This window comes from Gobio gobio (genome assembly GCF_949357685.1).
Source record: "Gobio gobio genome assembly, chromosome: 7".
NCBI lineage: Eukaryota > Metazoa > Chordata > Actinopteri > Cypriniformes > Gobionidae > Gobio > Gobio gobio.
This window is the reverse complement of record NC_137103.1, coordinates 26,726,019-26,740,218: the sequence shown is the minus strand read 5'-3', so window position 1 is coordinate 26,740,218 and position 14,200 is coordinate 26,726,019. Positions and strand designations below refer to the sequence as shown.

At 37.2% G+C, this 14,200-nt stretch overlaps 1 protein-coding gene across 1 annotated transcript; it reads left to right on the top strand.

Annotated features, from left to right (window-relative positions):
• The first annotated feature begins 2,002 nt into the window (after positions 1–2,002).
• Positions 2,003–13,847, top strand: glb1l (galactosidase, beta 1-like). Its single transcript, XM_079822556.1, has 16 exons — positions 2,003–2,286; positions 2,651–2,817; positions 2,905–3,055; positions 5,440–5,500; positions 5,579–5,673; positions 6,100–6,280; positions 7,022–7,080; positions 7,180–7,301; positions 7,466–7,506; positions 7,598–7,716; positions 8,530–8,604; positions 8,682–8,771; positions 8,987–9,100; positions 12,361–12,492; positions 12,609–12,824; positions 12,929–13,847. The coding sequence occupies exons 1-16, from the start codon at positions 2,230–2,232 to the stop codon at positions 13,130–13,132; spliced, it is 1,884 nt and encodes a 627-aa protein (XP_079678682.1). The 5' UTR covers positions 2,003–2,229; the 3' UTR covers positions 13,133–13,847.
• The last annotated feature ends 353 nt before the right edge of the window (positions 13,848–14,200 follow it).

The following is a 14,200-nucleotide window of genomic DNA, read 5'->3' as shown; positions in this document are numbered from 1 at the left end:
TCAAAGATGCACTAGTCCTCAACACCCGGGAGAAAATTAAAAAGCATTTGATTTTTGAGGAGAGCAATCACACACAAAAAAACTAACTTTCAAAATTTGCAATAAATCAATGTTGACACTAGCCTCTAACACGTCGCCAAACAAGTCTCAGGTAAGCTCAAGTGCTCATAAAGGGCATAAGTAAACCAAGATCTTTCAAAAAAGTTTCTTCAATATAACAGATAAATAGTTAAGTGAAATTAAAAAGTCAAAGCCTACCTGGTTTCGTTCTCATCACCATCTGCAGTCATTTACTCATCTCATAGCCTATATGAAACACCTGCCATTACAGCTACCTGCTAAAAGGCCTGGTTTCACAGACAGGGTTCAGATTAAACCAGGATTAGGTCTTATTTCAATTAGGGGATTTTAAGAGCAGCTGTTATGTGCCTTGGGGGAAAAACATTACTGATGTGCATCTTGAGACAAAACAATGGCATTGACATAATTTAAGATATGTATTTTAAGTTGCTTTCAGTAAAGACAGCTCAAAGTTTGGGACTAGCTTTAGCCTTGTCTGTGAAACGGATATCAGTTGTGTAAAGTAGGCCCTAGTCTTGTTGACAAATTTGGGTAAGGGCATAATGCACAAGTTACAGTACCTTCAATGCCCTGTAGATGACGATATCACTTTTTTGTAGCAGAAAAAAACTGCTTCAGAAAAAGTTTTTTTTTTATTATTATTTTGATGAAATACCACTTGCAAATTTTTGCTTATGAATTAAATATTTTCCATATAAAATAAAAATAAAAAACATACTCCAGGGGTCTATTTTTATTATCATTATAATAAATAATCATGTCTTTTAAACTGAGAGAGTGTGTAACATTGGCAGAATCAAATATGTGAGAACCTAGGTCAAACCACAATTGTTTGGAAATAGGGCAACCAAAAAATAAGTGTGCAAATGTCTCCTCTGATTGTTTACAAAAAGAACATGAGCTGTCAATGTCCAAATATTTAGAAATGTTAGAATTTTGAAATAATTTATTTTGCTTTATTGGAAATACAACATTTTCAGAAAAGGTTAGGTGTCATGAATAATTTCAATTACTTGTCACAAATTTGGAGTAAAGAGAAGGGCTTCATAAAATTGTAGTCAAGTTGCTATCTTTATACTCAGTAAAATCACAAAGTAGCCAAAAAGATAGGCCGTACCGTACAGTAACTAATTACATTTAGAGGACTGTGTAACTTTTCTGTGAAAAAGTTAAATGTGTCTAAAATAGTTATCCTAGTTTTCCGTGACAATGACATAAATTATAAACCAAGCATGAAAAATGTCCAGAGTTTTCATGTTATTAGATTTTTAACAAAAATTGTATTAGTAAAAAATATAAAATGCCCCCACTCTGGCAATTTGCTTTATATGTTTACAGCAAAAACAGAGTACATGCATGTTTTAGCTTAAAATTACAAATACAAGCCAAAATAACAGTAGATAAATATTAATATTTATTAATGAACCATTTTGAAAATCAACCTTAGCTAACTTTAGCTGATGCTATCTGGTTGATTGGCTAACTAGCTAGCTAATGATGCTAATGTAAGGTACTAATTTTTAAATATAAAGTCCAAATATTTTTATTCAACCACCAAGTTCACATTTGATGGATAAACAAAGAATGTGATGTTCAGAACATGGTAACTACAGTATTTCTGGGCATTTACCACAGACTAGTTTTGGGAGAGTGTAAAAAAACTCAACTAATTGTCTGTTCTTGGTGTGAAAAGGCTGCAAAAATATGATAATACATTTAGGTTAAATAATTTGATCATTTCATTTTAAATTGGCTATCAATCATAATAAACAACTCGTCCACCAAGTGTTGTTCATTGAGCTACTGTAGGCTGCTTTGTAAGAGTCGTGCATGTGCAATTATCTTGTTAAAAATTAATCGGTGAAAATCTAATTCAGACCAGTTTTGTACTGCAGGCGAGGCGGGCTTTAGGACCCAGATTATGACTACAGAGAAAACAATCACATGACCGTCATGTTCAAAGAGAAGAAACTCTGCAAATCTATTGAAGAGCGAATGTGGACCGCTTTATGCAAAAATGACAGAACAGAAAAGTTTGAGCAGTTGTAATATTATTTCCTGACACTTTACAATCACGCGCTGGAATCATAATGTCGAACGGAAAAGTGTTAGCCTACTGCGTCCGATCAGTTTGAGTTAACGTTAGAGATGAAGTCACAAATAACTTTAATAAGTCTGTGCTTGCTGCCAATATTTTTTGTGTTGGTAAGTACCTGATTCAAAGTATACGTCTATCACCTACACACTGTGATCAATTACTTTTCATTAGGCTTATAGGCTAAGAGATACGTTATTATTCTGAGTTTCTGACGTGTATTTTAGGAGAGCCAAATTCATGTGACAGCGTTCCCACGGTCATAAACGTGGAAATATGAGGGGAATTTCAAAAGAATTTTTAGGCCTGGAAAAGTAATTGAAATTGTATGTAGTGTATGTAAAACATTTTTTAAGTATGTTCATTGTGAATTCAGTCTATTGTATCATATAGGCTATTGTTTTAGAATACATATGTTTGTGAGTCTTCCAAACACCCTACACTATTTTAACTACATGACTTTTCTGTTTTAAGGCAGATTCACGCTCATTTTCCATCGACTACAAGAACAACTGCTTCCAAAAGGATGGGAAACCATTTCAGTACATTTCAGGAAGTATCCACTACTCCCGCATTCCTCGGGACTATTGGAAGGATAGGCTGCTCAAGATGTACATGACTGGACTCAATGCAATTCAGGTGTACGTGGAATAGAGCAGCAGTGCAAACATTAAGTACATACTTGTGTTACACATCTTGTTAAAATTCTTTTAAATGTTTTCATGCAGGTATGTGCCATGGAACTTCCATGAGACCGTGCAGGGTTTGTTCAACTTTGCGGGAGACCGAGATCTTGAGTACTTCTTGAACTTGGCCAACCAGACAGGGCTGTTAGTCATCCTGCGACCAGGGCCGTACATCTGTGCAGAATGGGAAATGGTGATGGTTATTTCCTAATGTTGCTAAAAAATTAATGTTTTGAAATGGCATGTTTAACAATAGGCCGATGGTGTCATGTGTCTCCGAATGTGATTATGAGAATATACAGGAAGTATGTTTTTAAAGGAATAGTTCATCCAAAAATAATATTTTCTTTAACTCACCTTCATAACGTTCCAAACCTAAATGACTTTCTTTCTCCAATAGAACACAGAATGAGATGTTTAGCAGTTCATGCTGATGATCCTTTCTGTACTATGAAAGTGAATGGTGACAAGGGGCTGTCAAGTTCCAAAAATGACATTATAAAAGTAGTTTATAGGACTTGTGCACTATATTCTGAAAAACTGGGCATCATACACTAACGACTCACACAACAAACAAAAGAAACTTGTGCCTCATAGCTATGAGATGCATGTCAAATAAAAACACTATTGCTGCATCCAAAAAAACGCATACTGTATACTAGGTCCTACACTTAGTTTGAAACTTACTTTGCAACTATTAACAAGTATGTTCTAATCTGTATATAGTATTAATATGTGTAATATGAATTAAATTCGGACGTACTACTTCTGCCATGTTGTCATTGTCATGTGACCTACAGCGTGAGTTGTGTTGCTTCACTGTCATTCATAAATCCTTTCCTGTGGCCTCATGGTATAGTAAAGTGTCCAGTGGATGCACACTTCAGGATCTCGGCGGAAGAAGTAGGTCATCCGGGTACTTATTGCCAGTAGTTTTTGAATACTATGTATTCGGACACACTATGTTGGCGTTATGTTTTTCGCATACTATAGTAAATGTTCAATTTTGGTTGCAGTGTATGTGTTCTAAAATTGGCTCAAAATATCAAACATGTTTGATCTCCAATGACTGAATGGAATCTTAGTCTGAGAAAATCAGAGTCTGTGCCCATCATACACTACACATGACTAAGACTATGCAACTGACTGCCAGAAATCTGCAGACTGGCTATAACTTTCAGCAACTATTGTCGATTACATTCATTATATCATACATCGATTATACATTATATTGCCAAAAGTTTTGGGCCGCCTGTCTTTACATGCACATGAACTTTAATGACATCCCATTCTTAATCCGTAGGGTTTAATATGTAGTTGGCGCACCCTTTGCAGCTATAACAGTGTCAACTCTTCTGGGAAGGCTTTCCACAAGGTTTAGGAGTGTGTTTATGGGAGTTTTTTGACCATTCATCTAGAATCACATTTGTGGCGTCACGGCACTGATGTTGGACGGGAAGGCCTGGCTCGAAGTCGCCACTCTAATTAATCCCAAAGGTGTTCTATTGGTTTGATGCCAGGACTCTGAGCAGGCCAGTACAGTTCCTCCACACCAAACTCGTCTTTATGGACCTTGCTTTGTGCACTGGTGCACAGTCATGTTGAAACAGGAAGGGGCCATCCCCAGCATGAAATTGTGCAAAATGTCTTGGCATGCTGAGACATTTAAAGTTCCTTTCACTGGAACTAAGGGGCCAATCCCAACCCCTGAAAAACAACCCCACCTCATAATCCCCCCTCCACCAAACTGTACACTTGGCACAATGCAGTCAGACAAGTACCGTTCTCCTGGCAAGCGCCAAAGCCAGACTCGTCCATCAGATTGCCAGACAGAGAAGCGTGATTCGTCACTCCAGAGAACACGTCTCCACTGCTCTAGAGTCCAGTGGCGCCGTGCTTTACACTACTGCATCTGATGCTTTGCATTGCACTTGGTGATGAAGGCTTGGATGCAGTTGCTCGGCCATGGGAACCCATTCCATGAAGCTCTCTATGCACTGTTCTTGAGCTAATCTGAAGGCCACATGAAGTTTGGAGGTCTGTAGCTATTGACTGCAGAAAGTTGGCAACTTGCGCACTGTGCACTTCAGCATGTGCTGACCTCGCTCTGTGATTTTTACGTGGCCTACCACTTCTTGGCTGAGTTGTTGTTGTTCCCAATTGCTTCCAATTTGTTATAATACCACTACAACAGTTGACCATGGAATATTTAATAGTGAGGAAATTTCACGAATGGACTTAGGTTGCTACCTGCGCAATCTATCACGGTACCGCGCTTGAATTCACTGAGCTCCTGGGAGCGACCCATTCTTTCACAAATGTTTGTAGAAGCATTCTGGGAGAAAAAAAAAAACAGTTGTTGAGACTGAATTAAAATGAGAAATATCCTTGTGGGCCCCTTTAGATGTTTGCTGAGGCCCTATAGTGGACCACTGTTAGTATTCTGAAGACTTGGAAAATAGTGCAAGGATTTGATTCAAAATACTATTAAGAAGGAGTTCTGGTCACAACACAAAAGACAGCTGTGTGATTGGTATTTTGTGAGTTGTAAATTGTGGGTTCTTATTTGTCTGATAGGGTGGTTTGCCTGCCTGGTTGCTACAAAAGCCAAACATTATCCTTCGTTCAGCTGACACAGGTATGTGTTACTTCTGCATGAGACATGACTTCACATAGGGTCAAGCCTGTCTTTAATGCCAGTGTTTGTCTCTTTCAGAGTATTTACAGGCAGCGAGCGACTGGTTGGCCGTGCTGCTCACTAAGATGAGGCCGTGGCTTTATCAGAATGGAGGAAATATTATCAGCGTGCAGGTACAATGTAGAGCTAGCATTTAGTATGCAAATATACAAGTATTACAAGACATATTTGTCCAATGCAAGGTTCAGTATAGTCCCTAAATTAATGGGTCAGTCCCCCTGGATAAACCTGGTGTGACATTCTCAAGGATACAATGTTGACAGCTGGGTTAGAACCTACAAATATTTTGTTACCAGCTGAGATATTTAACTACTATGCTGCTCCACCCACAGAACATTTTTAAATAATATTTAGTGAGTAAGCAATTGCGCATAATAACAAAGAACTTATTACAGGGATTGATGCTTATGTTTTGTAGGACTGCGAGCCCGTACACAGTAATTATGTTTGGTGTTGACATGTAAACAGTGCTTTACAGTGTATAGACAAGTATGGCTGTTGAAGTCTGTATGTTTTGTGCATGTTTACTCTTTTATCAGGTGGAGAATGAATATGGCAGCTACTTCGCTTGTGATTATAACTACATGCGGCATCTTCACACTCTGTTCCGTTTGTTCCTGGGGGAGGACGTCATTCTCTTTACTACAGATGGGAACACGGATAAAGAGATGACCTGTGGCACACTTGAGGGTCTGTATGCCACTATAGACTTTGGCACAGGTAAGGCAGAAGTGAGGTCAGTTCTGTCTAAATTGTACTGACCTCTGCAGTATTTTTTCACTTTTTCACTAATGAATATCCAGTGTAATGCCATAAACCAGAATTTCAGTTCTAGGGTTAGAATTTTTTTTTTACCAATTCACAATGACCAACTTATTCAGATAATGTTGTTTACAAAAAAATACTCTACTTTTACATAACAGCAATTCATTCTCAAGAGATTAAGAGCCATTTATTCCCAAAACAAAGACGACAATAAATTGTCAAATATTTAGATTGCTAAAAACTTCATAATTTATAATTTAATTTATAGAACAAAAATTGTAATATAGTAAATGCAATACATACACTATATATATATTTTTATAAATAAATATAATAAAATTATTAAACAATAGTAATGATTATAATTAATACTACTATTAATAATAATAATAAATTATGATAAATAAATATTATTAAAGCATGCATATGATGTTATGTCTAATGATTTTTTTTTTATTGCGTAAAAATACAACAAAAATAAACTTTCAAATAAATGTTTCAAACTTTTAAAAGTTACTTCATATCAGCCATGGACACTTAAACATAAAATAATCAGTATCTGATTATTAAAAATAAATATATTGTTCAATCTCTACCTCTCTAAAATGTATTGCCTAAAAAATATAGTAAATACTCAAGCTTGCATGTGAAAAGTCCTTGTGATGCTATTAATACTGCAACTTTTTTCTCTTTTAGACACCAATATCTCTACAGCCTTTGTCCGACAAAGGAGGTTTGAGCCTAAAGGCCCGCTGGTAAGTAAGATTTTTGAGAGATCATTCATATATTGATTGTTTGTTTTTCAATTTCTTGAGCTGTAAAATGTGGCAGTAATTCATGGGTCGTGATTTCAGGTGAATTCTGAGTTCTATACAGGCTGGTTGGATCACTGGGGTGACAAACACGCTTCTGTGGACACTGACAAAGTGAGCAAAAAACTGGGAGAAATGTTATCCATGGGTGCCAGTGTGAACATGTAAGTAATAATTTTCTATTGAATAGTAAGTATAAAGCCATTAGTTTTTTTTAAATATAAATTAAAATAACTAGTTCATATTAAATCTTTGCTGTACTGATGCATAAATTGTGGGTGATCAAATGTGTAACTCAAGTTTTTCAAACTCTTTTTTCTAATCGCAGGTACATGTTTGAGGGAGGAACAAACTTTGGCTACTGGAATGGTATAACTACTATCTCACTTGTTCCCATATCAATGACAATATCTGGTAATGCAGTCATCTCAATGTGCACCTGTAATGTTATCACTCATAGGAGCGGACCACGATACCAGGTTTCGGTCTGTGGTGACCAGTTATGATTACAATGCACCTTTATCAGAGGCAGGAGACCCCACTGACAAACTGCTTGCCATCAGAGATGTCATTAAGAATGTAAGAACGTACATATAGTACATTCTGAATGTCCTTGTATACATGTATGACAGTATCCAATTTACAGGGGGAAATAGTTGGTAGGGCTGGAATACATGACTGTATATATTATCGTTCAAAAGTTTGGGGGTCAGTATGTCTCTAATGCTCACTAAGTAATCAAAAATATTGTGAAATATTATTACAATTTAAAATAATTTTATTTTTCTTTCAGTCTTCAGTCACATGATCCTTCAGAAATCATTCTAATATGCTGATTTGGTGCTCAATAAATATTTCTTATTATAAATGTTGAAAACAGCTGTGCTGCTTAATATTTTCATGGAAACTGATACATTTTTTCAAGATTCAGACTTTTCCAACTTTTGTATGGTTATAAATGTCTTTGTCATTTTTAATGCATCCTTGCAGAATAAAAGTATTAATTTCTTTCACACAAAAAATGAACCCAAACTGTTGAATGGTATGTGTGAAAATAGAAGACATTTGTATGTTATTCATATGTAAGAATGACAAAGAATTTATGAATAATCATATCTATTTGTTCGCATCCATCAGGTTCAAAATAAAAGGGAAAATAATCAAATGTGATATATACATTAGTTCACTGGATCATCTGAAACATTGCAACATAGTTAATTCATATATCAACCTTTTTTTCTATTTCCAGCAAAAATGGTGAGAGGTTTCTGTAATATAAAATGTTGTTGATACCGCTCACCAAGACTATCTAGTATTTGTAACTAGCATCTTTTGAGTAACAAAACAGACGTTCATTCATATGTAGTAGTAATAATGTGTTTTTGTTTTCAGTTTCGTGATATTCCAGTTGGTCCCTTGCCACCAGCCACCCCAAAGCTCGCTTATGGCTTTGTTACACTTCAGAAGGTGTGAATATTTCACATTGCAAAACCTTATTAATTTGCATGGTTTCTTGCCCATACAAATCATGTGTTCTTTCATAGGTTGGCAACATTAGCAGCTTTTTGGATACGCTGTCACCTCAAGGTCCAGTACGATCTCAATATCCTATGACATTTGAGGAGATTAAACAGGTAGGGTATTTAAAAGAATATAATACAGTCCATGAATGAAATTATAATTCATAATGTTTTATGTTGTTGAGTTTATCCAACCAGTAAAGGCAAATGTTGTATTTTCTCATAATATAGCTATAGATGTGGATGTATGGTTTGGGCTTTGGAGGCTGGTCTTGGATAAGTGTAAAAGCTGGTCTGGTCTGAGCTTGTGTTATGTCAATTGTGTGCAGTACTATGGCTTCATGCTTTACCGAACGACACTGCCACGGAATGTTCCTGAGCCGACCCCTCTCATCTCGCCCCTCAATGGCATCCATGATCGTGCATACGTCTCTGTGAATGGGGTGAGCAGACCACTTGTTTGGGTCACGCTAACACAATGTTTTGTTTTTGCCATGGTTAGTCAGACACTCCAACAGTGTGTATTACCAAAAAACACAAAGTGTTGCAGCTTAAAGGGTGTTCGCCCAAAAAATTAATCATCATTTACTCGCTCTCAAGTTGTTCAAATCTTTATGAACTTCTTTCTTCAGCTGAACACAAAAAAATATATTTTGAAGAATATGGGTAACCAAACAGTTGATGGTCCCATTGACTTCCTGTTTGGTTAAAGACATTCTTCAAAATATATTTTTTTGTGTTCCGCATAAAAAAACGAAAGAAATTGAACTATCCCTTTAAAGGTGCACTCCTATAGTAAAACTTGAAGAAAGGAATAATCATTTTGAAAAAAAATTTAAAATAATGTATGCTCGCATGAAATGAAGACTTTATTCTACATAACATTGGGCGGTTAACGGGTAACATGGGGAATTATGTTGAAATCAAATGACAAAATCATATGAAATAAAAATCTTTGGTCCGAATGCAATGATAAAATGTCCTGCCTATCAACATATGTAATTCCATACCTCCGCACACCCTGCTCACGCAGACATCACACGTCATCAGCGTGTTCTGTTAGGCTATGCAGAGTTGCATACAGACAGTCACTGAGCGCCACAAACAAACAGCAGCTGCCTTTTACAGTTCCTCCTGAACCAAAACAATGAGCTTATGCTGCGTTCACGGCATGTCATAACCGTAATTATAAGATGGCAACCCGTGATGTTGTACCCAGAGCTGTTCATGTCCTCAGACTCGGATTAATGCGTATTTATATCAACATTATCAACACCTAAATTAATCTGCAGCAGTCATGTACTGCAAGTAAGAGCTCTGTAAGTTGTTTACGTTAACTATTATTGTAGTGTTATGTGTTTTGAGACATGAGGTAATTGAACGCCATCTGTTGTGACGCTTTGCAGACTCTGCTGTGTTCATGTGTTTTGGAGGAGGTGTGGCTTTGGAGACGCTCTGAAGGTTTTCAAAGCTAGCCTGTATTATATAGCCTCTAGCTTGCTATTGCTAGCCTCTTGAAAATTGCCTTCCCTACCTTTAATGCATCCAGGCCAGTAGGTGTCGGCATAAAGCCAAAGACTATTGTGACAAAGATGAGCCACTGAAATGACTAGTTAATTAAATTACTACTAATTACTAAGTTCACTTGTCTATGCCCTTCCAACTGCCTTATTCACTCGGATGTATACCACCACTTATGGCGTTTTTCCATTACCAGCACCAGCTCGACTCAACTCGGCTCACTTTTCGCTCCGTTTTCCATTGTAAATAGTACCTCCACAATAGTACCTGGTCATCATAGCAACGCTGCAGGAAACTTTTTCGTTCCTCGTTGCCCCATCAAGCTCTCGCTGGATCCTCTCTTCGGCAACCAAACAAAGGAAACCTCCTCGTTTGACCACGGCGTATTCTTCCGAGTTGCCATAATAGTAATGGGTATATCACGCAATCTCTGGCCAAACATTTTAAAAATGGCGGGGTTATTCAGGATACTCCGTCTGGTGCGTGCAATGATGGCGCAGTGAATAGTGACGATTCTCTCTGACCAATCAGCAGTCTGCCGTGTTTTCACGTCACATTTTGGAGTTGATACGAAAAAAAGTACCTGGAAGCCAGTACAGGTACAACTTTTACACAGTGGAAAACCAAACAAAGGCGAGTCGAGGCGAGCTGGTACTGTGTAGTGGAAAAGCGCCATTGCTTTGCACAAGTGCCCACTACTGGGGGAACCCTTGCAATGGGTTCAAATGGAACGATCTAAGCCCTTGATTGCTGTAGGTAAATTAAGTGCATTAATTAAGCAACTAATTAAGTTGCTGTTGTAAAAAAACACTGACGTGTTGAATTGTGATCCATGGATCTGCCTGCAGGGTTCATATGAGTAGACTCGCTCGGGGGGTCAAGGGTCTGTCCAAATAAACTTCCCTTGTCCACTTGACGAAGTTAAACACACTTCAAAATGATGGCAGGGATTCTCCCGAGGGGAAATGCTTAGGGAAGTTTGCCAGCATGTGTCTAAAAGTGGAGTTAAACGCAGCCAGTAAGTGCCATGTGAAGTGTGCTTCACTGGGCATTCGGCCATTTTAAGTGATATTTTAATCCGTAGGAAGTGCATGTTCAGTTCAAAAGCCATTGCAAACCACATAGAGAATGTAAGAGCATTGATACATCACTTTACAGGAAGTGCAGAGGGAAATATACCTATACCAATGCTGCGTTCCACTCCAGTTTTAGACACACACTTGCGAACTTCCCTAAGCACTTCCCCTCGGGGGAATCCCCGCCGCCATTTTGAAGTGCGTTCCATTTCGTGAAGTGGACAAGGGAAGTTTATATGGACAGACCCTTGCTCCCTCGATTTTGACCGAGGGAGCGAGTCTACTTCATATGTACACTTCAGACAGCTTCATATACCACAATGCAACACGATTGTGACGTCACCGCATATCGCGTTTAATTTACCCCACCACAAACAACTCTATGATATTTTTATTATTTTTAAAAAACATTTAAAACAACCCAAATACACATATATACATATAGAATGCTGCATTAAACAATTTCGTAAAGGGAAAAAAATTAATAATAAATCAACTCCATAGTGGATTCGAAGTCATCAAGGGCTTAGTACATTCCAGTTCAGTCCATTGCAAAGGTTCCTCCAGTAGTGAGCACTCATGAAACGTAAGCAATGACGCACATCCGAGTGAACGAGATGGAGGGAAGTTAACGAGTGAAGGGCATTACAAAAATGAACTGGAACGCAGCACCAGTCATTGTGCATTACCCCAGTACTTAGGGTGATAAAAAGTTTGAACAAAATAAATAAACAGTGAACATGAGATGAGGCTCTGCTGTTATTAATAATATAGTTTAATTTGTCCTAAGTGTGGTTTGTATATAGATGTTTGCAGGTATAAAGTGTGCAAGATGCAGCAGTGTTACTATCATGATTACGGTTAAATAAGACAAAATACACATCTAATATAACCAAAGTATGTTTATTTTCAAATACATCACAACAGATATTTATCACCCAATGTAGCACTTTCCAATATGACAATTTATATGCATTACATAAATATTAGCGTAATATTTATATAAATGCACATGGATGTATTATACCATAACTGTTATTTTGTTTTGAAAGAGATGATTGCCAGAACAATTCGTTTAGATTGAAACTAAGCTTGTCTATGAGCAGGTGTACCAAGGGCTTATGGAGAGGGACACTGCACTGGTGATGAACGTCACGGGATGTCAAGGGGATCAGTTGGACTTACTCGTGGAGAACATGGGCAGGGTTAATTTTGGTAGTTATATCAATGATAATAAGGTAAGTTACACTAAATATAACATTGTTAAGGATTTGCTAAGATTGCTTAAACCATCTTTAGAATGAATAAAGGAAATAAAAAATGATACATTGTTTATTTCCTCTCTATTTTTCAGGGTCTCTTGGGCAACCTCATTTTGGGAAATGACGTGCTCGCTGATTGGTCGATCTACCCATTGGACATTGACACTGCAGTAGCCAATGGCTGGCTGCAGTCGGCTCACTTAGGATCAGGGATAGAAGCAGGAGACGGACCTACGATCTACTCAGGAACCTTGAAGCCTACAGGCCTTGCGTGGGACACTTTTGTAAAACTTAATGGATGGACTAAGGTAAGGCACACTAATCATATAATGAAGAATATCTAGTATTTTTTATTGTTTTGGGATTTGACTAACTTCGTGCCAGTTTTGTATAATTCTGTTTTTCTCTTCAGGGTCAGGTATGGATAAATGGGGTGAACTTGGGAAGGTATTGGACCCAGAGGGGCCCCCAGCAGACGCTGTATGTCCCCGGACCTTTTCTTAGTGCCACTCAGCCAAACAACATCACAGTGCTGGAGCTGGAAAGAGCTCCATCACACAGCAGAATCCTGTTTATGGACCGGCCTCAGCTTAACAACAATGGACAGAAGACATGACAACATACTAGTGCCTTTGAAAAGCCTCTTGCTGTTATGTGATAAAGCAGTTATCTGCATCATCTCTGCTCAAATCTATCAAGTATTACAGAGAATTATAATACACTGTAATGTTTGCCACATTTATACACTGTAATGTTTGCCACATTTGCTCAATTTACTGATCAGTTGATTTCTTAAGAAATTAAAAATGCTACATTTTTCCACAATGCAGAAGTGAATTTTAGTAATTTATATGACAAATCTAAGAATCCTTGATGTGCATTAAAGTTAATCTGCTTCAAAAGAAGATTATTTAAATTTCAGAATCATAACTCTATATTCAGCTTTTTGTGCGGCAGGCATGATGTAAAATATTTTGAATAAGACAAAAGCATTGTAGCCACTCTGAAATAAATTAATAATAAAATGAGTTTAAAAAAAACATGTTTTAATTTGATTATAGCATTCTGTGGCATCAATCTTTTTTTTTCAAAATACAAATCACTGGTCTGGAAACAATACACCAAAAGAATGATTTCAAAACTGGATTCAAGCAAGACTGTATTTGTACAATCTAAAACTGCTGCCAATCCAGATGGAAGTATTGATGGAAGTGATTCCTCCATAGTTTAGCATTTTTTAAACACAAAACGCACCAGAATTTCACTTAACAATTCTGAATGAAATATGATTTTTTTTTTTAATAAACTGATATCTCATTTCAAGTATAGTTAAAAATATATATATATTTTTTTAATCACAGTGATTGGTCTGTGTCCAGAGTGAGTCGAGAAGTAAAAACAGTATCAGAGAGTTAAACCATGTTAAATTACAGAAACTAGACACACTGACAATGTTAACTCAAATCATTTGCCCATTTATGATTTATTAATCAATCTCTAATCCATTTTCAAGTAATCCTTCTGTCATAGTCTGGTGATTTTCAAAGACAACTATGAGTTCCATGATATATTTACTGTAAAATTCAATAACGTGTGAAATTTGGCCACAATATGGCACTACTCCTTCCCCTCTTCTAATGCGGTGTGGTAGGATGTGAGAGGTCAGGGCTGGGCAGCAGCATTG

What these genes read in the sequence shown, in the direction of transcription:
- glb1l (XM_079822556.1), top strand. Translation starts at nt 2,230, where the DNA reads ATGAAGTCACAAATAACTTTAATAAGTCTGTGCTTGCTGCCAATATTT. An exon ending in CATTTGAGGAGATTAAACAG is followed by an intron (nt 8,772 to 8,986) that starts GTAGGGTATTTA and finishes AATTGTGTGCAG; the next exon opens with TACTATGGCTTCATGCTTTA. An exon ending in GTTATATCAATGATAATAAG is followed by an intron (nt 12,493 to 12,608) that starts GTAAGTTACACT and finishes TCTATTTTTCAG; the next exon opens with GGTCTCTTGGGCAACCTCAT.